The sequence below is a fragment of the Cebidichthys violaceus genome, unplaced genomic scaffold (genome assembly GCF_023349555.1).
Source record: "Cebidichthys violaceus isolate CVI_PGR_0920_01 unplaced genomic scaffold, fCebVio1.0.p SCAF_195, whole genome shotgun sequence".
Lineage (NCBI taxonomy): Eukaryota > Metazoa > Chordata > Actinopteri > Perciformes > Stichaeidae > Cebidichthys > Cebidichthys violaceus.
This window is the reverse complement of record NW_027176367.1, coordinates 36,322-63,387: the sequence shown is the minus strand read 5'-3', so window position 1 is coordinate 63,387 and position 27,066 is coordinate 36,322. Positions and strand designations below refer to the sequence as shown.

At 41.5% G+C, this 27,066-nt stretch overlaps 3 protein-coding genes across 4 annotated transcripts; 2 read left to right on the top strand and 1 right to left on the bottom strand.

Moving 5' to 3' along the window:
- Positions 1–742: 742 nt before the first annotated feature.
- LOC137875038 (ADP-ribosyl cyclase/cyclic ADP-ribose hydrolase 1-like) lies at positions 743–4,477 on the bottom strand. The gene is made up of 9 exons (XM_068713980.1): positions 4,390–4,477; positions 4,158–4,281; positions 3,048–3,171; positions 2,801–2,936; positions 2,044–2,126; positions 1,828–1,901; positions 1,639–1,731; positions 1,006–1,092; positions 743–842 (listed from the first exon to the last, which is right to left on the bottom strand). Exons 1-9 carry the CDS (start codon positions 4,439–4,441, stop codon positions 743–745), a joined length of 873 nt encoding a protein of 290 aa, XP_068570081.1. The 5' UTR covers positions 4,442–4,477.
- Positions 4,478–9,328: 4,851 nt separating this feature from the next.
- On the top strand, positions 9,329–15,852 carry LOC137875033 (inositol monophosphatase 1-like). 2 transcript variants are annotated; one of them, XM_068713974.1, is made up of 9 exons: positions 9,329–9,398; positions 9,681–9,812; positions 10,526–10,659; positions 11,271–11,375; positions 11,881–11,926; positions 12,132–12,240; positions 12,416–12,524; positions 13,360–13,511; positions 14,813–15,852. In XM_068713974.1, the coding sequence occupies exons 2-9, from the start codon at positions 9,750–9,752 to the stop codon at positions 14,929–14,931; spliced, it is 837 nt and encodes a 278-aa protein (XP_068570075.1). In that variant the 5' UTR covers positions 9,329–9,398; positions 9,681–9,749; the 3' UTR covers positions 14,932–15,852. The 2 variants fall into 2 exon arrangements, with proteins under 2 accessions (XP_068570075.1, XP_068570074.1); XM_068713973.1 differs by lacking the exon at positions 9,329–9,398 and having other exon boundaries at positions 9,405–9,812.
- Positions 15,853–19,954: 4,102 nt separating this feature from the next.
- Positions 19,955–24,094, top strand: LOC137875032 (inositol monophosphatase 1-like). The gene is made up of 9 exons (XM_068713972.1): positions 19,955–20,059; positions 21,288–21,394; positions 21,549–21,688; positions 21,802–21,906; positions 22,454–22,499; positions 22,595–22,703; positions 23,093–23,201; positions 23,309–23,460; positions 23,632–24,094. Exons 2-9 carry the CDS (start codon positions 21,323–21,325, stop codon positions 23,757–23,759), a joined length of 861 nt encoding a protein of 286 aa, XP_068570073.1. The 5' UTR covers positions 19,955–20,059; positions 21,288–21,322; the 3' UTR covers positions 23,760–24,094.
- The last annotated feature ends 2,972 nt before the right edge of the window (positions 24,095–27,066 follow it).

Genomic DNA, 27,066 nt, shown 5'->3' with positions numbered 1-27,066 from the left:
TTAAAAACAAACAAATTAGGAGTATGCTAAAACAAATATGCTATTGAGGTGTAGCAGAGTTGTGCAAAGGTGTGTCACTGGAAGTAATTGTCCTGCAGCTTTGTTGATGAAGCCAAGTGCAGACGGGAGGAAACAGTTTGTTGTGGCGTGAGCTCTTGGTCCTGATGCATATTTTGATTCTACTTTTGTACCTTTTACTTTTAGTATTTCTACAATGTAGTATTGCTACTTTTAAAGTATCTTATTCCAACGCTGATAACTAGGTTCTACCGCACTGCATGTGTTTGTGTCAGAGAACACTAAACAAAGTACCGGCAGCTCTGAACTCTTCTTCATCATAAAAGAAGTTCAGGCTGTGTAGCGTTTCCCCTCGTGTCCTTTGAACCCATAAACACGGACAGCACGACATGCATGAAGAAACCAAAATACATCACAAGATTTTGACGTAGACCGGACTAAAGTTAGGTAACGCACTGTAAGACCATCGTCGTCATCATGTCGGCTGATATGTTGCTGTAGTGTAACTGTCAATAAGCACAATCCAGCAGGATCTCCTAGCTGCAGAAAACAGATCCATGTTGCACTCCAGGAGGCGTTCTGACCCAATCTGCTAATGAAGTGGAATCAACGAAAAGAACGAGGTGTAAACCAAAACACTCTCATTTAGGAAATCTTTTCAGGCGCCACCAGTTTAATTTGGTCCACTTTTCAATATGATCAGAATACATCGTCTGTGGCTGAGTCAGTTAAACGTGAGGCTGCTTCTGAGGGAGAAGCTGTTTGCACATTTCTGGCAGGAGGACTGTTTGGGGTTCAGGATACACTGAAGGATCATCAGGGTCCTGTGGACAAATATCATTTGCATTACTCATCAGGAAGTTCATTATTAATCCGTAAACATCTGTAGCTGTATCACACTTTATCTGTCTGTCTGCCTGTCTATAGCTATCTGTGTGTCTTTCTGGAGAACCGCTTTTGTCCTTTCATTTGATGGACGTCTCTCACTCGTCGTTGTCTGTGCAAGTCCAGCGGAAACCTCTGGACCGGAGGATCTGGATCAGGTCTACAACGGATCCTTGGCTACACGACTCTCTATTAAAGAGGGGAAAAAAGTCACTTGTGGATTTAAATATGAACCACTTTTTGTTAAGTCACCATTTATAAAGCTGTAACTAAAGGCAATAACAATGGTTGATAATAATGATAATAATACTTTATAGATCAGTTATAAGCCATTAAGAATAGAGACTCTTGGGTTTATCCTCTATTTTTTTGCAACAATTCAATTCAGATGTATTGTCATACCAGGAAACATAGTCTTAATATTCAAAAGTCAGATATTTGTGGGGTTTTAAACTTTCTACCAAGCCATGATGTTTGCAGTTCAAATTATTCACAAGGGAATAAATGGATTTTGGTCCAAATTCCAAAGAAGTTGTTCATTATAGGGTGTTCTCGATGAATTAAAGCAGCAGGCATGTTTTCTGGTGACGTGACATGATAAGTAAATCATTAGTTATTCGTTTACACCTCCGTTATAAAGAGTGACTCATTGGAAAGTGGTAAGGACTGATGTGAAAGTTATTTTGCGCTCTTGGTTGAGCTCCAACAGTTCACTGGAACACAACATATCCTCACATTAAAGGTCCCTCCAGATCGGTCACCACCTTTATGTTGACATAATCCACCCTGCATGGGTCCAGACCGTCCAGCTCAACACTTCCAAACATGCTGTGAGTAAAGAGAAAAAAAAGAGGAAATATATATTTTATACATACTCAACGAACACCTCTGCTAAAACAGTTGCTTCTTAATTTATTTATATACCTTTTCCTATTGAAGGCGTTGGAAATAGACCCGTTCAGTAACACAGTGATGTTGCCACATGCCATTTCTGCAAACTAACAAACGGGTGAAGAAACTCGCTTGAGAGCAATTATTCCTCTGCTGTGTTTGGAGCAGGATGTTGCATATGAATGATAAACAACACAGCTGTGTGCACCGAACCGACGCATCTCAGCAGTTTTGGACGGTAAAACTCACATTTTGTGAGGCTTGCCTCCACAAGGAATACACGGGGTGACGTCTACATGCCGCCCACGCCGGACAAGAACCGAAATCAAAACCTGTGTGTCAAATTCACATCTAGTTAACAAAAAAGTGTCATCGCCTTGAGAATATTCAAATGACACATGAATGAATGGTGAGAAAAAAAACAAGTTTAGGTGTTGAGTTGACGTGCATTGACAAAAAAATATACATATATCCAACAGGCACATGGAAACATTGAGGAGCACATCTGCAGCTGCCTGAACCATGATGTTTAAGTTGGACCCCGGTGCTGCCGAGTGATCGGTTCTATATTTCTTCATTGTAAAAACATCTGGATAAAAGCAAAATTGAATACACTTCCTGTAGTCAAGACACAAATTGGTATATCATTGTTAACTTGGTATAAAGGTTGATTATTTCAAAGATACATTAACTGACTTTATTTATTTTTAGCAGTAGCTAGTAGCTAACTTAGTTTTTTGGGGGCTTTTTAGTTTCGCCATTGTCAAATTGCGGGTTGTACCTCAACTCCAACAAATACATTTTTGGTAAACGTTACATCATGATGGAGTTACTTCAGTGTTTTACCAACTTGGAGGTCTCTATCTCTTCAATGGGTCACATGATAAATCTGATGGTTTTACGGCCAGACGTTTCTCTAATCTTTGCTTCTTTTCTTGTGAATGTTTTTGAAGAGACAATTCCCTCTTTTTTTGTCTCGTCGTTGTTAAAACTAGAAGCGATCTACCGGAGTCTTCCTCTTGTCCACACCAGACGAGGTCGTTGAACATGTAGCCAACCAGCGTGTCCTCCAGGGTCCAGAAGTGACGTTCAACAGCGGTGTAGCTGTGCATCAGCCTCCTGGTTTTACTCCAGAAGAGACACTAGACACCAAGGGAAGGGAAACACAAAGCAGCTCAACTCAAAGGTCTTCCATCTAATGAGCTATCGGTGAATAACGATCAACAGATATCTCATTTCGGAGCTCTTCTCACCCTGTCACAAGGCCACGTTTGTGGAATCGCATAAAACATCTGATGATAATCCACCGTCGCGTTTAAAGAGGACTGACGGACAACGGACTCCTCAAACTGTCTCCAGATGTCCTCGCAGTCAAACCTGCACATAAAGAGCAGTCATAAAGAGCAGTCATTTGGTCGATTGACAGAAAATTAATCTGCGACTATTTTGCCATCGTTACACTTGCTTAATCACTTTTTTTTGGATTGCTGGTTGAACAAACAAGACATTTGAAGACGTCATCTTGGATTTTGATTCTTCTTTTACATTTCATAGGCCAAGCAATTGATATATTAATCATGAAATATGCCAAAATTCACTTGTTTCAGCTGGATTACCACTTTGCCACGATTGTAAACTGAGATGGATTTGGGTTTTTGGACTGTCGGTTGGACAAAACAAGGCATTTAAAGACGTCACCTTGGGCTCTAGGAAAACTAAGATGGACATTTTATAGACCAAGCAATTACTCAGGAAACCAATCCATGGATTAATCGATAAAGACGATCATCATTTGTTGCGGCCCTGTTGTTTCTGATGCATGTATGCCAGGGGCGGGAAAAGTCATCGTTAAGCAAATCACCATTACGTTTCATTCATCTCCCAAGTCGGAGCCCAGGAGCTAATGTTTGGGTTTCAAGACCTAAACGAGCCATCATGTGTTCTTAACGAAACTGAATGACATTTCAAGATGTAAACCGTGAAAGCCTCACGCTCTGTTGGGATCCAATAAAAGTGAAAACTGACTGTATCTACACATGAAATGACATATGAGACCCCATGACATAAAACGTCTTTTCATTAAAAACTTAATAACTCATTCCATCGTTACCATTTCTGTTTCTTCCTACAGAATCGCAGAGAAGAAAACAACTGATTCAGCATTATGTCAGGACAAGTGTCACTGCCCTTCATGGGCTTCTACGCCAGCCTGATGGTTCACTGACTTTTTGCCAGCCAAGATTCTTCTGCTTTTGGAGGAAATCAAGTCACAGGTGACAAAGTCAAAGACAAATAAACCGGAGTCTCACTCGAGATTGTGAAAGTTGCAACATGAGCATAAGCCCTTGGGCAGTATACATTACCTCAAGCTGGGGTTAACTAATGTGATGTAATTGTAGCACCTTCCAACCACAATGTGTTTGATGTTGGGGGTGGTCCCCAGCTGGGCGCTCGGGTGAACGGGGCAGAGCGGGAGCATAATAAACCCTTTGAAAGTGGACACAAAGACGGAGGAATAAACACTGTGTCTGTCACATTTGGGAGGGGCTCATCAAAAGAAAGAAAAAGACAAAGAAATGTGGGAAAGATACTCACATGTTGTCACGCTGATCATTACAAAGTAAACAGACGTTTGAGTGAAGCTCATGATAGTGAGACCCTGGACTGCCTCCGCCTCTTGTCGGTACACGTTTTAATCCACCTTACTGTAGATGAAAAGCAGTTATCAGTTTTGGATTTGACTCCAGGCCAGCAGCTACTTTCTCAGGAGCCAACAAGGTGTGTGTTTGCTGCTGCTTGATTGACTGAAATTCTCTCGTGGCATTTACACAAACTTCCTCCCACGTTTTTTCTTTTCTTTTCAAACTGGGCAGCTTTTCAGATTCCCCTCCAGGAGATTAACACATATTGATGGCTGACCTTTAGAACACAATTAACGTCCCGGCATATCAAGGAGATTCACAAAGGATATACATTTTTGTTTTAAATTATAGTAGTTAGCACATGCAATCATAAAATGTCGTGAGAAGGTAGGTAACCAGTTTTATAAGTAAACGCTCACCTGGTTCCATGCAGTTCATTTGCAATAAATGACTTGATGCTCAGGTCCGATTTCTGCACAAATTGAGTCCCGTCGTGGAGTGATCGGATGTGTCCCCTCCTCTCAGGGATAATGGTTGACATGACCGAGAGACTTGTCTTCATACGTCGACGAACACAGCCCCCTGAGACATGCTACGAGGACAGATGAGATGTGTTTTTTTTTTTCAACTTCCTGTCGCCAAGAGTAGATCCACATGACTCCCATTATGGTACCAATAAGAATCTCGCCACACAGAGTGTACGCTGTTCTCTGGGTCAGGGTGTGACAGGCTGGAGGAAGAATATGTGGTTGTCGTCATTATTGGATACCCGGAATTATCATTATTATTGCCACTGTCAAATCAATTCATAGGCCAATGTGAACAGTATGTCTCAAAATGCGTCAGCAGTAATTTGTTGAAAAAAGTAAATGTTATTTTGTAAAGTAGCCTACTTCTTTTTATACTTTCTTTAGGTTTTACGGGAAAAAACGTACAATGACGACAGGAAAGTGTTCATACAGGATAATGCATCAATTACACTGGGTCATTTTCCTTCATTCTTCATAGTTGGTACTTTACTTGCAATGCTTAAAGCTACCACAAGGAACTTTTATTTTGTGTCGATTCTGGCGGTCCCTGTGGACAAAAGCGGTATTGTTTTTGAGCACAAGAGTCCCTTTAAGAAAACTCTCATTTTACTGTTTTACAGTCTCTCTTGACGCCTCCGCTTTGCATCCTTGATGCCAGCTTTCAGTCTTGCTCTGGCGATGCTGCTTCCTTGTCACCTGACTGCAGCTTTTTTTCTGTCTAGATCACGCCCTCACCTCTCCATTCATCCAGGCTTTCTGGTCGGGGAATGATTTCAATGTCTGAATAATGTCAGCGGTCTGAATAATTGTGTGAACATGATCCGGTGCATTGTTTCCTCTCGTTGTGAAATTTAAGAAAACCAGATCTGAGGTTTGCTTGGTAAAATCAGCAACTATAATAAAAGTACCATCTGGTTGTTTTGTCATGTCTCTTCTAATGACCTCATACAATTCGGTGATTTTTTTTATATTTGCATTGGGAGGAAAGTAAACAGCTGCAACAAAGGCACTGGTGAATTCTCTGTGCAGATAATATGGCCAACATCTTAAAAGTTTGACATCAGGGAAACATTGTCCATTAACTTTGGTACAGCACTTTTGGCACTTTTGGCAAAGCACTCGGGGATGAGCATAAGGGGATGAACATTCACATTACACCTGCTGTCCCTTCATTTCTTATCTTCATTTCTCATCACCATTGCAAACGAGGGGAACCTCAATGATTTTCGATGCTTAAATAAAGGCTTGAACGAATGAATGAAAACGATTTCCAGGCGCGACAGCGCCGCTGGTCATTTTCAGCTTGTGAGTCTGTGTGTGAGTCATCATGTCTAAATGTGATCCTGCGGACACCAGCTGTAGCAGGAACTACCACAGAAACAGTTTTGAGTATACTTTTCCTACATATTGTGTGACCAATCACATGCAGTCACGAAATCTAACAAGTACGTAGTTGACCTAAAAATGTAGATTGAAGATCGGTGTTAGAAGTAGGCAGTGGTAGAAAGTGGCCTGTTTCTGTGTTGCGGCTATCGCAAGACGGTCTCGTGTTACTTTTCTTTTGTTAATATATGTATCTAGATAAATTATAGGGAGTCTAACAGAGACCTTGGGTAGTTTCATTTAAGGTTTTCACCAAATACAGAAAGGGTGAATTGACTGAATTGACTTATTTTACTGCCTTGTCTTACAATAAAGAAAAAAGCAGTGCTCTATATTTTGGAGGTTAGATTTCAGGAACCGCTTATGATGGTTTTGAATTTCTGCCACCTCTTCGTGCGATAAAGTCTGCCTGAGGGTAAATCTGAAAGACTGTTTGGATTATAGTGCCTTTTTGTTTATTAAAAGCTAATTGCATTTTTAGCGCTCCACACAGGAAGACAAATGGTTTATTGACATAAAATGCTTGAAGGTTAATAACTGAATAGATGAAAAGCAAGCGAAAATCGGATTCAGGGCTTATATCACAGTTTACATACATTCTCCACGGCTTCATTGGCAAACTGAAATGTATCTTCGGGGAAATGCCATAATATATAATATGACATACTGTACTTCCCCATAATGTAAAGTACAGTAGGCTGTGTGTAAATTTGGCTCTTGTAAGCAGAACCAACATCTCGCCATGATTCACAGTTTGTGAATCATGAACTAAAGTAAAAGGAAGCTTAATGTTAACATAACTTCATACTGAAATGATTTCCACAGACATGAAAAGTAGAGGAAATCATTTGAATTCTCGAAGGTATCATGAGACTCTCTGTTTTCTTTTAAGACACTTAAGACCATTCAATATTTCCCTGTAATTGTTTGGGGGGGTAATTGTAGTTTTACCCCCAAGAGATGTAGTCTAAACATATATGAACAAGTCCATCATGCTGATTCCTAAACGAGTTTTATGAGACCAGCAACCATAATCCTAAAATAATTTTAATAAATGAAAAAGAGCAACCATTTCCTAATTTTCCCTTTTCCTAATTTTACTTGACTAAAGTGACAAAACGTGCGTTTGTAGTTCTAGAGTTATATGCAAAGTTATTATTGCACATCGAAGAATGTGCATATTAATCTTTAGGGAAAGAGGTTTTAACATGGATTTCCTTAAAGGTCAACACCCTGCAGCAATAAAGGTTTCTACACAAGACAGACAGATAGAGGCGCATTAGAGCCCATAGAGTGCTGCTGCTGCCACCTTCTGGACAAAAAAGGATTTATGTGTTTATTATTGTTAAAACAAGGAGGATTTCCCCCAAGCTCTCACGAACAACTTACATATGCATGCTAAAATGAACACCATGGATATCTAGTAGAATGATTTATTTAAATACCCTAAACAAAAACACAAAACAAGGTTGATTTACAGTAAGTGTCATGCATGAAATAAATCAGCAGTGTTAGGCTATGCTGCTGTTTGGATTTATAGATAACTATTGAACCTAACTACAACACAAAATCATGTACAAGTATGCTAAATAGTAATATTTGTCTAGTTCAAAAAGCAAAATTGGCTCAACTTAGTCATCTTGAACCGTGTTGAGAGGGCAAATCTTTCCACAGTCACTATATCTGACTGCTGCACACCTAGAAAAGTCACCTGCTGGAACACACGCTATGTTCTGTGAATGTGGTTTGTACTCTGTGGATGAGAACTGCTGAGTCAGAGATTATATAAAAGGACAGCGTTCATGCCTTGTGGTCCAGGAATACTAATATCCTCAAAGACTGTAGTATTTCTCGGTTGAGCGGAGCAGAGCAGGAACATAATAAACCCTTTGAAAGTAGACACAAAGACGGAGGAGTGAACACATCATCTATCACATTTGGAAGGGGCTCTATAGTCAGAACAGTCCAAACTCCAGGAGAGCTGATTCATTCCAAACTCCCAGTGACAACGTCTCTCCAGGCCGCTGGCTGCACCAGCACCTCCTCCCAGTGGTCAAATGTCTCCGGGTGGTCGGGGACTGACAGAGGCTGCTTCACATGCTGTATAGTATGTGGCTTCAGTGCAGAAGCATTAACAGTGCAGTGTTCAGTGCAGGCCGAGCTCAGGGTGGGCAGTGTCTGGATCCAGAGTGAGCTCCTTCCAGTCTGATACAAACAGTAGAATGAAACATTTTTATACATATTTGAAGAAGGGGCTGAGAGCGTTTCTCTTGTGAACACACACATTTCATTACTTTTTCACACACAAACACACACACACACACACACACACACACACACACACACACACACACACACATCTACAAACCAGACACCGACTTATCAGGTCATTCAATATGATTGATACGTAAATCATATTCCCTATTTCTTCTTGTTAGCATTTAAAGTACATGAAACACCACTGGTCTCATTTGTTTTTTGTATTGCCACCAACGCATTTGTTCACTTCATGTCTTGTTTGTGTTTAGGAACAAGACACTTAATTGAACCTGAATGTAATTTAAAACATAGGGTTCAGTCCACTTTACAGAAAGGCAAAGCTATAACGTCTGCATGTTACAGATGTTACAGATGTACCAGATTAACAGGATAAAGATAAGATACAACTGTAACGTTACGCATCCCGAGGGGAAGAATTAGTGTGCAGCAGCTGCTGTGTAAAGTAGGAAAAAGTGAGAATATGAGTGCAATTATAACATATCAGTAAGCTGCTGATCTAAAATATACACAACACCATATAACATTAAAAAAATAATATATAATAGTATATTATCGCTGCCTCTCATTGCCTCCTTCTGAAACACCCATGCTTCTGTCAACAAGTAAAAACAATCGCTTTTATTTATCAGTTTCCTGTATGGAGAAATGTCAGCCTCCTAGCCAATGAGAACAGCGATTTCACTTCCGGTGGGATTTATCGACCAATGAGAGCGAGAGCACCTTCTAACGGTCCCACCCTCCCTTGAGCTAGCTATAAGTGAGAGAAGAAGTGAGTCTGGAGGAGTTAGCTTTAGCCCATTGAGTCACTCACTACTGTACTTTATGACAACGTTAATTACGACTTTACAAAGCTGCCTGGCTAAACCGTTAATGTTAGGTTCGAAGCCGTGCCTGTTATTACGCAAAGTGCCAGTTTATTTGTTGAAAAGCTAACTAGCATAGAGAGCTAACTTGACAACGCTCGTGCCGGTTTACTTGCTTCTTTAGTCTTTTCAGCCAGTAGCTCGTCGGTTGTCTGTTACTGTAACTGTGTCGGGTTGTTTCTCAACAGGAACCAAACGTTACAATCTGTCATTATCTGGGAATATCACGTTATTTGGCTCCTCATCCCTGAATCAACATGAGTGATCCTTGGCAAGAGTGCATGGATCACTGTGTGGAAGTCACCAAAAAGGCTGGGAAGGTGAGTAAATACTACTGTTAATGCGATGATCCGGAAACTACTATTATTATTTGAGTTTTGCATCCTCTTGTGTCTGTATCACAGCAGAAGTGACTTGCAGGTGCATGATATGATCATAGAAATGAGATCCAAGGAAATGCATTTAAAGGGGAGAGTTTGACTGTTTAAAACAGTTGTTTGAAATGCAAATGAAGGCAAAGTTTTGACTGAAAATTATGCATTTTGAATTTTGGGTCAGGCAGCTGTTTAAAACGGGTGAAAGCATTTTAAGAGATTGACAGGAAATGTAGCTAAACATGTATTTAAGGATGAGGAGGTACAAATGAACTCCTCCCCCTGTATCTTCAGTTAGGACCATTCAACTAGTATCCTTAAATTATAATGAGTTTGTGACACAAAACTCAAAATATATTGTAGATATAATATAGACTAAACAAGACTTTTTCTTGCAGCAAAGAGAAAACATTTCATAAATCTAAAATAAAGCTTAACACCAAGTTTCTTTTAGTGTTCTCAACGTAAATATGGAAAGTTAAATAGTCATCCAGCTACGATATATTCAAGAGTAAAACCCAATGAAGACTCCTCATCATCTCTGACCCGTCACTGTCACCACAACACGGGACACGTCGGGGTTTAATCGCAGCAGCAGATGCAGTCAGTCGTCCATGAAATCCCCCTCACTGAGCTCGTCATTGTTGTGCTTCTGCCAGGTGATCCGTGAGGCGCTCGCCAAGGACATCGCCGTCATGCAGAAGAGCTCCCCGGTTGACCTGGTGACCGAGACGGACCAGAGAGTGGAACAGCTCATTATTTCCTCCATCAAGGAGAAGTACCCCGCTCACAGGTATGTGTGACTAGAGATGTGAACTGCTTGAAAGTACTGCGGGACATGAGACGGCGTGTCTTCATTCTGTCTCTCTGGGTTCGCTCCTTGTTTTCATCTGTTTTGAACAGTTTCCTTGTGTTTAATGCTGCATTTATCAAACGCTACTTTGCTTATTTTGTTTGTAATGTGGATGATAGTTTTCCATACTTTGGCTGAATCATGAAGAATGTACACACTATTGCTCTTATGAGTAATCTGGACAGGGATGTAGCCAAGAATTTGGAAAAAAAAACTGTTAAAAAAACCCTGATAAGACACAATAAATGTAATTATTTATCTTGTTTACTGTAAATATGAATATCTTAATTCGGTTGCAAAGCCTTCTCCACACTACCAGAAATAAAAAAAATTTAACTTGTTGATTTACTTATTTTTTGTCACACTAAAAGCAGAGAAATCAATATCCACCAGGAATAACTGCAGACTGGTAACTCGCTCCAGGATGCTATAATTGTCTGACATCGAGCAAAAAGTACTTTGGACACAAGCTGTAAAAACTGTACCTCCTATCATGACATAATACTCAGAAGTACACACAATCAATGGTTTGTTTCTCTCTGCCGGTGAAGCTTCATAGGGGAGGAGTCGGTCGCAGCAGGTGCTCCCAGTGTTCTGACGGACGATCCCACCTGGATCATCGACCCGATCGACGGCACCACCAACTTTGTTCACAGGTACTGTTCATTACGGGGGAGGGGGGGGGTGTTGAATGCTCAGTTGTCTGTTATTTCTTGGTAGCAGGCTGCTGCTGTGTATTGTGTATCACAGCTGCTGTGGATGCACTTCTGATCTCCGCACCCAGTGAGAAGACTTTCCTTTTTAATTCATAAAATATTATGAATATATTGCATTAAACTATTGATTCACGTTGGGGGTCCGGCTCACCCTCTGAACCCTGGGATCATTTCGCAGTAATGACCGGCTCTCTGTACATTATCCCCTTTTTATACAAACCACTGAGAAGCCTGATAGGCCGCTGGATTTATTTTATCTTTGTCGCTCCTTATCTATTTTTATCTTTTAATTGGGTTCTCTCTCGGATTGTCCTCTCCGTCAGGGATAATTAGACAATGTAGATGAAACTGAACTGATAATAGAAATTGAATCCTCTGAGCTTAAACCTAAAGGGAGTTCATTAAAGGAATGCTTTTCTTATATTATGAATTTCCTTTTGTGCAGGTACCCTTTTGTGTCCGTATCAATTGGCTTCACCGTGAAGAAAGAGGTATGCTTTGTTGTTTTGTGAGTCAAGCGTTTTTTTTTTGTTTTGTTTTTGACACCGTAACATCTTAATTAAACGAATCCTTAAGATAATAATTACCCCAATAACCCAGAGAGTGATGAGTAGTACGGCTGCTGTTCTATTCTTAGCCCTCCTCCCTCACCGCATTCGTCACACAGCTGTTTTCTGCGCTGCTTCTCGGCCTCAGATAGAGTTCGGGATCGTCTACAGCTGCATCGAGGACAAAATGTACATGGCGCGGAAAGGGAAGGGGGCGTTCTGCAACGGGGACCCCATCAAAGTGTCCGGACAGGAAGGTAAACGTTGAGAGTCGCGTCCGGGCTTCTTCACTGTTGCTGTTTTTCGACAAATCCACCAGGTGGAGGCAAAGTCACAGCCAGATTCTCTGCTAGCGCCAACATCTGGACGCAGAGACTCCTCAGAGGCAGCGTTTGTGTTTTACTAACTGCTGTTTTCTGTGTGTCTTCCAAGACGTCAGCCGATCCCTGGTACTGACGGAAATGAACTTCCACAAGGATCCCGAGCGTTTCAAAACAATGCTGGCCAACGTGGAGAGCATCCTCACCATCCCTGTGCACGGGTGAATACATACACATACATAACATGTCAGACCTGTTTGATCCGGTGACTCCCGTGATCGGTACTTCAGCAAACGACTCCCTAAACAGAAGACTAACTGGTTCACGGTAAAGCCAACGAAGGCCGTGGTTGTTTTGAGGAGGAACAACATTCGATCTGATTGTGTAGTTTTCCACAGCAGCAGCAGCATCAGCAGCACTGTGAGTCGCCTTCAGGCTCTCTGTGGCTCCTCCTCCTTGTTCCATTACTCATTTATAAATACATACAAATCATCCACTAATGGACACTGCTAAAAATGCTTTGAAGACACTTTTTCAATGACTGATTGTGGCCAACGATAACCGTTAACATTGTGTTTCCTGTGGCTGCTTCACAATAAAAGCCCCCCTCCCTCCCCCATGTTTTACCAGTGGAGCATGCTTTTAATGTGAAGCAGCAGTGGGGTTTTTTTTTTTTTTTTTTTTGCAGTCATATATTGCAGCTCCAATGAAGCTGTAAGAGTGAATCGTAAACACAGCGGCTGATATCGATGAGATAAAAATAGAAACAGTAACCATGGATTACATGCGTGTGTTGCAGCCTGAAAGCACTATATAGAGACACGCTTAAGATGCAAAAATACAATTAAAAGCCAAATTGAGAGAAGCAATGACGAAACGTAAATACCAAGCACCATTAAAAAGCATAAATAGAATCCCAAATGTGGATGGAGTCCATGCACATCTTCAGCACTATAACCTAAAACACTCACATACGCTCACTAAACTTTCAGTGCACCACCAGCAGTTTTTAAGAGAGTGTCAAATGCGGAGCAGACATCTCATTTCCATCCACAGCGTCCGCTCCCCGGGCAGCGCAGCTGTCAACATGTGTCTGGTGGCGTGCGGCTCGGCCGACGCTTACTACCACATGGGCATCCACTGCTGGGACATGGCCGGGGGGGCGGCGGTTGTTACTGAGGCCGGAGGAGTTATCATGGACATTTCAGGTGAGTCACTGAGACGGCTTGAGCGCTCTTTGCTAAACTTGGTTTTATTTATTTTTTTTAATTTTTTTTTTAGAGGCTGCTGAGTCACTGGATGAACAGAAGGAAGCGAGCGGCGGGGCGGGGGGGGGGGGGGGGGGGGGGGCTGCTGTTTGTTCAGTGCAAGCACAACGGAAGTTATTAAATGATGAATTATTTATTGTTACTAATTCTCGTTGTTATTGGTTTTTAAGCCGCTCGCTGCTCACAAACGACTGTAGCGTGGTTAACGCTGGCGGCTTTGCACTTGAAACAGGAAGCGGTTTGGATTTGAGAAATGTGCCGTTACAATTACGGCAACAGCTGAGATATTCGGGGGGTGATCGGAAGCTGCTGTCAAATCAAACCTGCACACTTGACAATGGCAGTGCTATTAAAAGAGTGAGCGCATTCTTAATTTCTGCCAAAAAGAGTGTTTGTGTGTGTGTGTGTGTGTGTGTGTGTGTGTGTGTGTGTGTGTGTGTGTGTGTGTGTGTGTGTGTGTGTGTGTGTGTGTGTGTGTGTGTACTTCATGTAAAGTGACGATTTCCCCCTCCAGCACATCCTCTCCTCTTTGGACAGTGAGTGAAGGTTGCAACTCAGCGATCGGCTCTCCCGCTTAAAGTCTGATCCCGCGGAGTGTAGAATTTTATAATGAGCAGGATCATGATCTTGGAAATCCGTCTCCCACGCCTTCCCCCATCTGATATATAACCGTTTCCCCTCTTGTGGCCAGCTGAGTACTTAGCAACTGTTCTTCCACAACACAGGGGCGTCTCAAAATGAATTCTTTATCTCTGTCTCATCGATCGGATGGTGCAATAAGCCAGATCTATGGAGGAGAAGATGTCTGCTGGCATAAATGTGCTCAACTGTTTGCTATAATGACTTGTATTGTTCCATTCTGTCTTTGACTGGTATTAAATTAAATCTTATTACTCAAGAGAGTGGACTTAAATAGTTTATTTGCTCTTAAATTAGCTGGTTAGTCAGTGTACACCAGCAGCAGTGAGGTAATGCCACTTTCCAAATGCCACATTCGATGCTTCATCCTCTCTGATGGCTGTTTAACTGCTCACCATGACATTTTCAGCAAACGATATTTAAAAAGCCAAATTGAACGGTGCAAATCTATTAAAGAAGTGAAAATATCTACTAGGCAGAAGAAGAAGCTGGTTTATTCAACAAACCTTAAGAATGTTAACTTTTACATTCTTGTACCAGCAAAATGTGAAGTTCTTCTTCTTCTTCTTCTTCTTCTTCTTCTTCTCCTGCCTCTCATCCAGGTGGACCGTTTGATCTGATGTCTCGGAGGCTGATCGTCGCCAGCAGCAGAGCAATAGCAGAACGCATCGCCAAGCAGATAACAGAGTTCCACGTCGGGAGAGACGACACAGATGGCTAGTAAATTTCCATCATCTCTTCTACCGACTTAACAGTTTATTTTTCTTTTGTTTTTAATCGCCCGACTGTTTTCTATTTAACAAGTCACGAGTCCGTCTTTGCCTTAAGAACCGAAGCGATAAACTTTCCTCTGGAGAGAAATCCTCTGAAGTTTGTTAAAATCTTCTTCTTTCTGCTTTCTCTGTAATTTATTGTTGTGTTTCTGCATTTAGCCTTTCACAGATTTACACTTTTTATTCTTATTTGGACAGTAACGGTATGGTGTGTGTGTGTGTGTGTGTGTGTGTGTGTGTGTGTGTGTGTGTGGTGCAGGAATTAAGCCTGTGTTTCCTAATGCACACATTTGTATTTGTTTGTTTTTGTTTATGGAACAATGCAGTCAGAACAATTTCATTGATAAAGTAACTCCTTGCAGCATTATTGTAGTAATTTTAGTATAAATGTGTGTGTTTTTTGACCAATATTAGTCCTTTTTCATGTAGGATTTTATCTTAGGTTATTGTATTTGGTTAAATTTATTTTTTTTATTCATATTTTTTTTTAAATGGAGACCACCACTCTAGCAGTGGGCAAAAAGCCATCAGGTAGGTTACCAAAGTAAGCCGATCAATAAGGTTATGAATAATGTGAACGCTAGCACTAGCTAAATCAATGTTAGCTTTGCTAAGTGGGGTCATATGTGTACTTGTATGTGTTGTGTGATGATTATTTTTGGACCCTATGGCCCCGATCACACTGAGACACGATGCATCCAGGCGGCGACCTCCGGTTCTACCGGGTGAAGTCAATGCAGAAGTGTCTTAAAACGTGCATTCTCTCTAGTGACCAGCAGGGGGCGACTCCTCCGGTTGTATGGCGGTCTATGAGAAAATGACTCTACTTCTCTCTTGATGTATTACCTCAGTAAACATTGTAAACATGAGTTTATGGTCTCAATTTTTTCAAGTCTTTTTTCAATACAACATGATGTTCATTTAGTATATTATGGTCATTGTTTTTCCCCTCCGGTGTGGGCTGGACTTAACTGCGCTATTGCCCTAAATTTGAATGTTTGGATTTGAATACATAAGGAACACCACTGGGAAACTACTGAATGATATACAAAGCTAAAAAAAAAATATACATACATACATATGCATATATTTATGTAAATTAATTTCCGTGCCATCACTAGTTTGCACTGTAATTGATCCAAGAATATCTACATCAGAAACAGTCTGCATATGATTACTTTTATTGATAACTTCTTCAATTCCAGACTGAAATACTGGAATAAAGAGCACTATAAATATCTCCTGCCATGCCCAGCCTCTTTCTGACACACGATAGATGGATAAATGCATGTCATTAAAGGTGTGCAGAGACGGGTGTCAGCATGCATCCGCATGTCGGCTGTACTCGTAAAAAAAACGACGACTACCATTGGCAAAAGAAGTAAAACCTGAGCGCCAACGTTAGTGCAGAAAAATGCTGAATGTCTTCGACTAAAAGTGGGAGTTTGCTGTAAATATACCATTCCCAACACACAAAAAACGAAAAGGGAAACATTCGTAATAAAGTCTGCCAAGACTTCTCCCATTCACCGTGGCAAAACAAAAGCCGCTACACCGGCCCATATCTTCTGAAATCTGATATTATCTGGCGCCACATTGGAGAATGGAAAATTCCTCTGTATTGGATCTCCAGCAAAAGGCTCCTGAACACCTGGCTGACATTCTGACAGTGGCCTGTGTCAGCCGTGTGTTCGGAACATAAATAGAAGTCCTTATTTGCTCTGACCTAGAAAACTGATAAACTGTCTTTCCTCCTTTATAAATCTATAAAGTAGAAAAATATGAAGAAAGAAAGTGTCTCTTGTGGCAAACAGGAAACCAAATGAATAGAAAACAGGCACCGTAAACCACTCTGAGAAAAAACAAAGCAGTCTGACTGCTTCCGTTGTGATTTAGTAGAGAGATAAAAGCATTTACAGCCATTATACCATGTAAAACTCTGCTGCATTTCCCCTGCCCTTTCAGTCAGTGCTGCGGATACTGCCCCCCCCCTCCCACCCCCACCCCCACCCCCGACCCCCCCGGGCTGATGTGCTTTATGAAATAGCCCCGAGTTTTGCTCTCCACGGACCGTCGTCTCTGTTTTTTCCCCAGCTTGTGTTCGCTGATGACTAACAAATGGTTTTAAAACACTTTACTTGAGCAAACCCAGGTCCTATGCTGCTGGGGCCCCCTCCTAAGAAATCAATGGTCCATGTTAGTCTGCAGCGGGGGGTTGAGACGTAATCGCCAGGGTTGGGAATGATTTCCAGAGTCAGCCAGCTGAAAGCAAGAGTCCTCCTCTGTCGACTCCACCTTTTTACATCAACACCTGCTCATGTTGCCGGCTCCCAGTCTTTTTGATTTTTATGTCCGCGGTTGCCGTTCGGAAGTACCAACCATTGTTCTTTGAAAAGCTGGCGAAACTGTTTTCTTGCTACAGCCCACAAATGTTTCCCCGGAGATGTTTTAGAACAATGTTAGCCTTCTGTTAGTTTCTCAGTTTTGTTTCAATACCCCAATGTGTCTTTTTGTTTTTCTGCTTTGCCAATGGCTTTCGTCTGCCATCGTATTATCGTATTATCGTTAGCCACATATGTTAGGTTAAACGCGTGGTTCACAACTTTGGTCCAAACTGAAGTATCGGAACATCTTGTTAGATGGTTTGTCAGGGAAGTTGCATTCACATTTATTTACGGTCCTCAGAGGATGAACCCTACAGACTTTGGGCACCATGAGGTTAACACTTTTTTGCTTTTAGATGAAATGCGCCAATGACTGTTCAGACATTCATGGTGCCCAGAGGATAAAGCCAACAGACTTTTGGTGAGTTATCCTCCAACGCAAGCAGCTGGTTGACAATTTTTGGCTAGATTCACACACAAAGTTGGCATTCGTGGTCCCCAGAGGATGAATTTTACTTTGGTGATCCCGACTTTTCATCAGGTCAAAATGTCACTTTGTCAAATACTTTATGATCAAAAAGCAGCAAAATTCAAAAAAACTCAAAGGGGACTTAGAAAGGACTCCAGACAGGAAGCTCCTGCCCATCTTTCAGGGTGTACCATTGACCTTCAGCAACTTCAGCATCACGGCAGGCCTCCGTTACAGCTGTGATTCCAGGGAACCGAACATCCCAAAACATCCGTCATCCTGGATAAATTATTCATAACAGACCTGCCAGGGAGACGGCAGCACTGATGTATTTGTTTTGCTTGTCCTATCGCTTCCCTCAGCCTGTCTCCCAACATTTTAGAGAGCGCCCTTATATTTAGTGCACAACAGGGACAACAGGATGACAACTGCTCTCCTGCTGCTCCCGGTCAAACAGAAGCTTTACCACACACTGATCTGTCTGTTTATTTTGGCTGCAAAGCTCATGAATTTGGGATTTCTGGTGAACCCGGCGACTTGCAAAGAAGGGTGACAGTGTCACCAACAGCTGTTCTCGTATGATGATCCATATCGGATCAATAGCTAGTAAGTAGATCAAATGTAGTCATTCCACATTTGAATTAGCACACATCCTGTTTTTTGCTGATGCAGCATAGCGAACAGTCAAAGCAGGTTTGTCACCACAGCAACTTGAGTTATGCAAGGTGTGGCCGTGAAGAACATCATGTCTGAACGAGCCCCGGAAAAAACCCGCAGACTGCCTCTTCTTCTTCTTCTTCTTCTTCTTCTTCTTTTAACACAAATAAGGACAATGTAGAACCTAGGACATACTTTTTGTGTGTACCTGTGATTCACTGTCTTCAGTAACACAAAAACTGTTAACGAGAGTCACTTATAGTTCACCATGCTGAGGCCTAAATCACAAGTTTCATCATAATATGATATTAATTCAATTCTTTGGACAACGATACGATATTTGCCGATATCACAAAGTCTTGCCACGATGCGTCACCGACAGTGGCGCTTCAAGATGACGACGCTGTGCCGATGCTTTCACTTTGCATCGATGACATTGAATCGTCGATCTGGTCCAATGTAATTCTATTGAGACACGCAGCATTTACCAGTAATTGAACAATCCGTCTTGCAGCAAGTCACGACTTCCTGCAACGTAACGTTTTGATGGTTTTTTTTTTTAAGGGAAGTAGCTTGAAGATTTTTAGAGAATAGTATTCTACACTCCCTCAGGACTTGAGGGCATTTGAATGAAAGAGAGGTTCAAAATTGCACATTTACTGTATCTGTGTGTAGCTAATTATACTGTACTTTGCTGTTTACAGTGGCTCCTTATTCTCTCCCAGAGGAGGAGAATAAATTAGCATCCAAGTAACCTCTCAGTGAGCTGCGATAGCGGTTCGCTTTTATGCGCGAACGGCACCGATAAATATTTTTGACGTATACGTTTGGAGACGCAGACACGTCTACATCTGTGCATCTGCAGTGAATACTTTCATTCAGTTCACGAGGGTGTTTGCCAAGAGTTACACAACGAGAAGCGGGCATGCGAGCACACATGCGCTGACTCACCGGGGGGGGGGGGATCTTTCAAAGTATTTATTCACGAGTGGAATACTGTGAAGGACATAAAGGAAAAGCACAATAGCTGTGAAAGTGTCAGGAAATATAAAAAAAAAAAAAAAAAAAATGACAGGAGCTTTTGTTTGTCGCACCAAATCCCAGGTTAAAGTCAGGAGCTGGAATGTGCTCTTCTAAAACTGTGCAGGATTTTCACCACAGGTAAACTGGTTTATCAGTCTGAAACGTCTCACGCTGCAACATTTAACGACTAGCCATGTCGGCTTTGTCATGCACATATGTGACACAGAAAAGTACACGGCAGGGTGTGTCTTCCTGACATTCCGAAGACGGTCCAAAATTTTCCGCTTGCTTACATTGATGCCCTCTATGCACGTCATGTTGTTGCAGGTCTGCCTTCATAGTATGCTTCTTCCTTTGGGTTGCTGTGTAGAAACACAGGAGGGCGGTGCTAGTACTTTTCCCATACTGTCATGCCAGTTTAAAAAAAAAAAAAAAAGTTGCTTAATCTCTCTCAAAAAAGGAACTTAAGGTTAGGTTTTTCAAAAGAAGGTGCACTAGCATCTTGGAGCTTCCTCTGAAAGCTTGTCCTTCTGTCTTCACAAGGTAAGCTGTTCTTTCATTTTGTAACAGTGCATGGATGATAGATACCTTTTGTGTGTGTGTGTGTGTGTGTGTGTGTGTGTGTGTTTGTAAAAGGTGTGTTCTATCATTGTCTAATAACGTTTTGTCGCTGTTGTGTAATTTATCACTGAAAACTCTTTATGAGGTGGCAATTGTAATCTGAAATGTAGTGCAGTAAAAAGTACAATATTTGCCTCTGAGATGTAGTGGAGTAGTAGTAAAAAGTTGCGTAGATGGGGAAAAAACGCAAGTACTGTAAAGTACAAGTATCTCAAATTTGTTCTTAAGTACGATATTTCCCATTTTATGCAACTCTACACTTCTACATCTTACCAATATCTAACTTTCTACTTGGCTGACAGAGTTTAGTTACTTTTTAGATTACGAGTTTTCATCCCCTTCCTGTCTGGTGAATAACAATATGTGAATATGTGATGTTATAGAATATGATGCATTGCTGATTAAACTACCCAAAGATATATAAAGGAGTTAAAGACATCTACAGCAGTAAAATGCAACACATATATATTAAAGCAGAAACGTCATATATAACAGTAAAACACTGACAGGGAGCATGTTACTGCACAATGAATTCATTTTCTTGATAATACTCACGTACTTTTACTGAAGTGGGGTTTTGAATGCAGGTCTTTGAACTGCAGTGGAGTGTTGTCACAGTGCAGTATTAGTACTTTTACTTCCACCATTGAGACAGCCACTAATCTGTAAAGCACGACATGACAAATTTCAAAATAAAGCATTGCTTTTTAAATATAAAATGCAGGAAACGGCATTTATATGTGTTTTATTTCTATTCATTCACTGGAGAACCTTTGACTTTTTCTTCCCCACCCCATTCTTTTCACACCGACCCTTCGTTTCTTTACATTTTAACATTTAAAACCTGCGGCCCCTGGTGGTGATTTAATGCCTTGCAGGACTGTAAGATACTAGGAAGTGTTGCATAACTCACTCTATTGTAAGAGGGGTGTGCTAAGCATGCGGGATTAGAAGTATTGCATTGTGGGTCCTCAGAGACGGGCCTCACTGTTGACACATTTTACAACTTGCTAATAACGTCTCCTTTTTTAAAGCCTCTAATACCTTTTGTGTTTATTTAAGTTTATTGAGTTTCTAATGAATGATAAATGACACTTCTATGCATTTATGAGTCATAGCTGCACTTTTACAAGCTTTGTTCTTTTTACAGGCTCTCCTCAGTAAAGCACACCCCCCCCCCCCTGTATGATCAAAATGGCCGACCCGTGGCAGAACGCATACGACTTTGCTGTTCAAGTTGCGAGAGCGGCTGGAGCGGTACGTACGAGCCATCTGTGACTGCAGCTCTCCTCTGGTGTTTGCAACCTTGGCTCGAATATTCAGGAAGATACTGTGAAGCTCAACACATGAACTACGCCCTACTTTATCCGCTTGATCCCTAACTTGTGCCAATGATTGTCCCTTTGTTTAGGTCATTAGGAAAGCCGGGGAGGAAGAAATAAAGGTCCAGACAAAGAGCTCCACTGTAGACCTGGTCACCAAGACTGACGAGAGGGTGGAGAAAATCATCATCGGCTCTCTGAAAGAAGGGTTTGGAGATGGCACACACTGGTGAGTCGTACACACACACACACACACACACACACACACACACACCGGTGTATGAATCTTTGCACTGTTTGTTCCATATCTTGATATCTGTCATTGGTCCTTCTGTGCTGCAGTTTCATTGGAGAAGAGTCCGTCTCAAAGGGGGAGCCGCTGGTCTTAACTGATAAACCGACGTGGATCATAGACCCAGTGGACGGCACCACGAACTTTGTTCACGGGTAAGACGCCAGATGTGTGTGTGTGTGTGTGTGTGTGTTGACAATCTGTAAATATTCGTAACAGGACAAGCTCAGCAGCTGTACTATTACAAGAAGTGCATTTGGTCCTCAAATCACGTATACGGTTTATTACATGGCAACTAATATTCAGTGTTTAATCAGAAGGGCAGTCTGAGAGCGCAGACCTCTGCCAAGCCCATGCTCTGTCTCGCAACGCTAATGAAAGGGAACATGCTTCACCCTTCCACCAAGTTTCATGAGAATCGAGCAAGAGACAAACAAACCAACCAACAAACATGAAGGCTGGAATAGAGGGGAAACAGCTCGCCAGGCTAACTTGCTCCGCTTTCATATTTCTTTAACATAAATGAATTCTTTAACAGTAGGCTAGGGTTGATTTTCTCATCTCTGAAAGAAAACAAATAGTCTTATTTCCCTTCTATTAGAATCCCTATTAATAGATGCACAGGGTAAGACAAGAGTTCCTGTTTCATGTCATGTAATCACACACACTGATTCTGATGCACGTCAAACTACTTCTTTACAGATTCCCGTTCGTGGCTGTGTCGATTGCTTTTGCCGTCAATAAGGAGGTATGTCACTTCAAACAGCGGCCGTTATGAAAGTACTTTATCCATACTTGGTATGTGAACGCTGAAAGAATGACCTTTTTTTTTTTTTTTTCCAGCTGGAGTTTGGTGTGGTGTACAGCTGCTTGGAAGACAAAATGTACAAAGCGAGAAAGGGGAAGGGAGCTTTCTGCGACGATGAACCGATTCAGGTGTCCGATGTGAAAGGTGACGCGGTCATATTTCTGTTCAGTGTCAGTCAGAGGTTTGCTCTTACCGTCTTGCATATTTGACAATGAAAGAAAGTCGAAAACAGCACAAACGGAGCTCTGCATAGAACGTAAACGTGCGCCAGCCTTTGCTTTGCTTTTTAAAATGTACCATCTGGAAACATCCCCACACACAATCAGCACTTTCACATCAAGAACCTTCAGAACATACTAAAATATTCAAAAGGATTCATTTAAAAAAACAAAAAAAAAGGTTATACACATTCAATCTGGAGGACTTTAGACTGGTTTTGTGAGTGTGTGTGTGTGTGTGTGTGTGTGTGTGTGTGCACTGTCACACCTGTAGTTATACATAACAATAACTCCTTCGCCGTGCTGTCGATGCAGATATCCACAAGTCCATCATCATCTCGGAGCACGGAACTGACAGGAACGTAAAAACAGTAACCAAGATCTTCTCCACCATGCAGAAGATCCTCTGCATCCCCGTGCACGGGTGAGCGCTCTTAGCAGGTTTCACCGTTGTATTGGAAGGGAAGTGCAACTCCTCTTTGTGTTAAAGTGTAGCTCACTCGTTCAACTCAAACTGGTGTGTCCTGGCAGGCTCCGGGGGTCAGGGACGGCTGCCACCAACATGTGTCTGGTGGCGTCGGGGGCGGTGGAGGCCTTCTTTGAGATCGGGATCCACCTCTGGGACATTGCCGCTGGAGTGGTTATCGTCAGAGAAGCCGGAGGAGTGGTGCAGGATGTCGATGGTGCGTATACGCTCTCAAATGTGACCACAGAGCATCAAGGGATTCTGCAGCAATAAACATCAAACTTAAATAAATGATTGGAGATCATAAGTACTGAAAGCAGGATTCGTTTTTTTTTTTTTTTTTTGGGCGAAACCAATCTTTAATAACGGCTTTGTTTGACAATTTCAGGGGGACCCTTCGATTTGATGTCTCGAAGGATGATGTCAGCAAACAACGACGTTATTGCTCAGAGGATCATCAAGGAAATTGAAATATTCCCAGTGGTGAGGGACGACGCTCCGGTGCAGAAGAAATGAGAATATCCAAATCCATTTTAAAATGAGTACAAGAGGAACAAGTCCAGTCTATCGCTGATGTCCTGAATAAAGGGATTCTTTTCTAAATTTGCAGACTGGGTGTGTTTCATTGGCTGCACATTTTTTTTTTAAACTAAAGGAAATCATTTCAATGCAGTCAGCAAGTCAATTTGATGACTCTGTGATCAAAATTATTTATGAGGGAAACAGCTGTCATTTTTTGCTTTTTTTTTTTGTAAACCAGCTCATTGTAATTTGCCCAAATATCTTTTTGTCTGTAGCTTCTTAAGTATGCATTTGAAATACATCAGAAATAAACTGTGCATGTTGGCAGACCTGCGTTGTTTTGGTTTTCATTTTTTGCCCAATATCGGACCTCGATAGTTTGCAGGAGAATCCTGAGAGTCTGATGGTTATTTTGACTTTGCTCCCTCGGTCTCATGTGACTCTAATGTGTAATCATCTGATGGAAATGAGGTGAATTCTGCCGGGGTGATTACTCTCATTAGAGGCACCAGTCTTTAGCACCGAGTTAAGTCAATGTTGAAGTGACTTTATAAACACTGGCCCCGTCAAGTGTCATATAAATAACTCACAGTGCACATCAGGGTATCGCCTGAGAGCCTCTATTATAGCATTCTTTCTGTTTACTCTTATTTATTACGCTCATATTACCGATCACCACTAGAGGCCAGTAATGCATCAGCAATTAGATGGCTGTCCTCTGCTCTTCATTTTACATTAGTGGTGGAACTTAATATTTCTTTTAATTATTATAAGTACATACTGTGGACTGCACTTTAGTAGAGAGCGACAGCCTGCTCTGAAGTCCCCTCAAGCTTCATCACCACCTCATTGAGCCGAACAGTGAGCAGAAGAAATGACCCCACCCAAGAGATGAGGCCCTTTTCTCTTTTTCTGCTCTCGTTTTTTTTTTTTTTTTTTTTCAGATCTGCAAATTAACAGCTGGCTATGAGCTCGGTCGTACATGAAGAATGCGAAGGTGGATGAGCAAGCTGAGAGCGAAAAAACGAACAGCGACGGCGAATGGAGCTGCAGCGGCAGCAGCAACACAAACAGCAGGAACAACAACAGCAGCAGCAGCAATAACAGCAGGAGGTTGGGAGGGGGGGGGGGTGAGGAGTGTTTGAACTGGGGCCTTTGAAACATAAATAACTGCAATTTCTTTGTATAATTATGCTACTATACATCTGCCGCTGCTGTGGTGCATGATGTGTGTGATGTTCTAATAGAGATGTTGTTTGTCTGCCTTTCAAATGGCAAACATCTAATTCCACAGTACTTTGAGCATCAGATGTGAAATATGGAGCTGTTTTTTTTATTTTTTTTATTATTATCATGTAAAGGGGAATGGGGTGAAATGATGTGTTGCAGCAGAGCGGGGACAGATACTACAGTACGTCTTAACATTTGCCTGAACTTGCCCAGGGTACCAGATGGCTGGAATGTGCCTTGTAGGACAATACGGTAAATGCCACGGAGGTCAGAGGACCGCACACACACGTTCATAAAAGTCCAGTCAGCATATTTACTCGAAACTAACGGTGTTCTCCTCATCCTAGACATTTTTCAATCCAAGCACATTTGAACGATTGATCATTAAATAGCGGAGTTGACTAATATTTGATGCATTGTGTCGGCTAAATGGACGCAATCTCATAAAGTGAATTTATTTACATAGTAAATAAGTAATTTAACGTGTAACAATTAGAGTAAATCAAGTAGCTTATAACCTCTGAATCATTTTATTGTGAAGGGATGCAAAGGGGAATTAGATGAGACTTGTACTTGAACATCAAATGGCTTCTTAAAATGAATCCGATGGTTTTATTTGTCCAACTAAATTATATTCTCTTAGAAGTCATTTCCATATGTAGGATATTACATCCATCATTTCAACCGATTGCATATTTAGAAGCGATGACATGGTTTATAACACACCACATTTTAGTTGTATACAGTATACTTGAGGGATAAACAGATAATGAGTTATGAGAATATAATATAACCAACATTTTTGAGGAAACTCCATCCGCCGACGAAAGCCATGGCATGATGCTGAAAGCTCCAGCAGAACTGCAGTAAGTGGTTCTTGAGTCTGAGATGTTTTTTGTCAAGCTACAATTTCCGAGGTCAAGAATGAAACCTCAAGCTCAACATTTCTTCATGAGTCTTTAAACATGTTAAGCAGCAGTTAATACCTGTTATACAACACATTTCAATGATCTGTTTAACATAAAATATGATCGTTATCGAGCATTGATTAAGGGTTCATTCCCACCAGTTATGGATGCCTCATTGACAAATATATGAATAAAATAAACTATGTGTGGACACAGCTCCACCTGCTGGCAGCAGAACCAGTGTGGGTTAAGTGGTACTGAATAATTTAGAAATTAACATCATTCTGGATTAATGCATGACATAAAAACCCTCTGTTAATGCTGCTATTTATCACTATCTACAATTTAAGGTCAGTGGCTCAGGTATAATCGCTTTTAAATGCGGCTTCCACACTCTCAATGTCGCGAGTGTCAGGAAAACACCAGTGCGCATGCTCAAAGCAGATTTGCCCTGTAAAGCCAGCTGCAATTTGATTGGCTGTTAGCCAAAAAGAGTCGCTGTTGTCGTCATTTGCTCGACGGTCTCGACAGATGTTACTATTTCTTTAAGAGGGGATAGAAAGTGACAACAAACAATGTGGAGTAACTTCTGCAGCTCGCTTCTGAAAGTCTGCCGTTTGGAGAAAAAACAACAACAACAACAACAACAACAAGTTGTGATTAAACACCTCGGTGCCCACCAGCCACCGCGGGTCAACATAAGCGCATTTAACGTGGAGTGGCTCTCCCGGGGAATAACAGCTGACGTTCCCTGCAAGATTGTCAGAGAGCACGTGTTTGATGGTAGGAGGGATTGAGCAGTAATGTCATGTCAGCAAGTTAAGGAGAGCAGGTATGTACCCAGTCTGATTATCACCTGTGTGAAATAGCAGATATGTTTATCAAATTGTAAATCGTTTTTCTTATGTTCAAAGTGGTTGTTGCCTCGCTATCTTTAACACTAAACAACAGATGGAAGAGTTGAAGTGAAACGCTACCAAGCAGTGTAACACCAGTGCTTATTTGCATACTGTTAATACTGTAGTCTTTTGCACCTAACCAATTAAAAAGTACCATTTAAAGGGTATTATCTTAAATATGGAAGCATGATAATCAACCCTTTTAGTGGTTCTACCAGTCTATTAAAATGCTCTACACAGTATTTACATCTGGTGAGTTTTGCA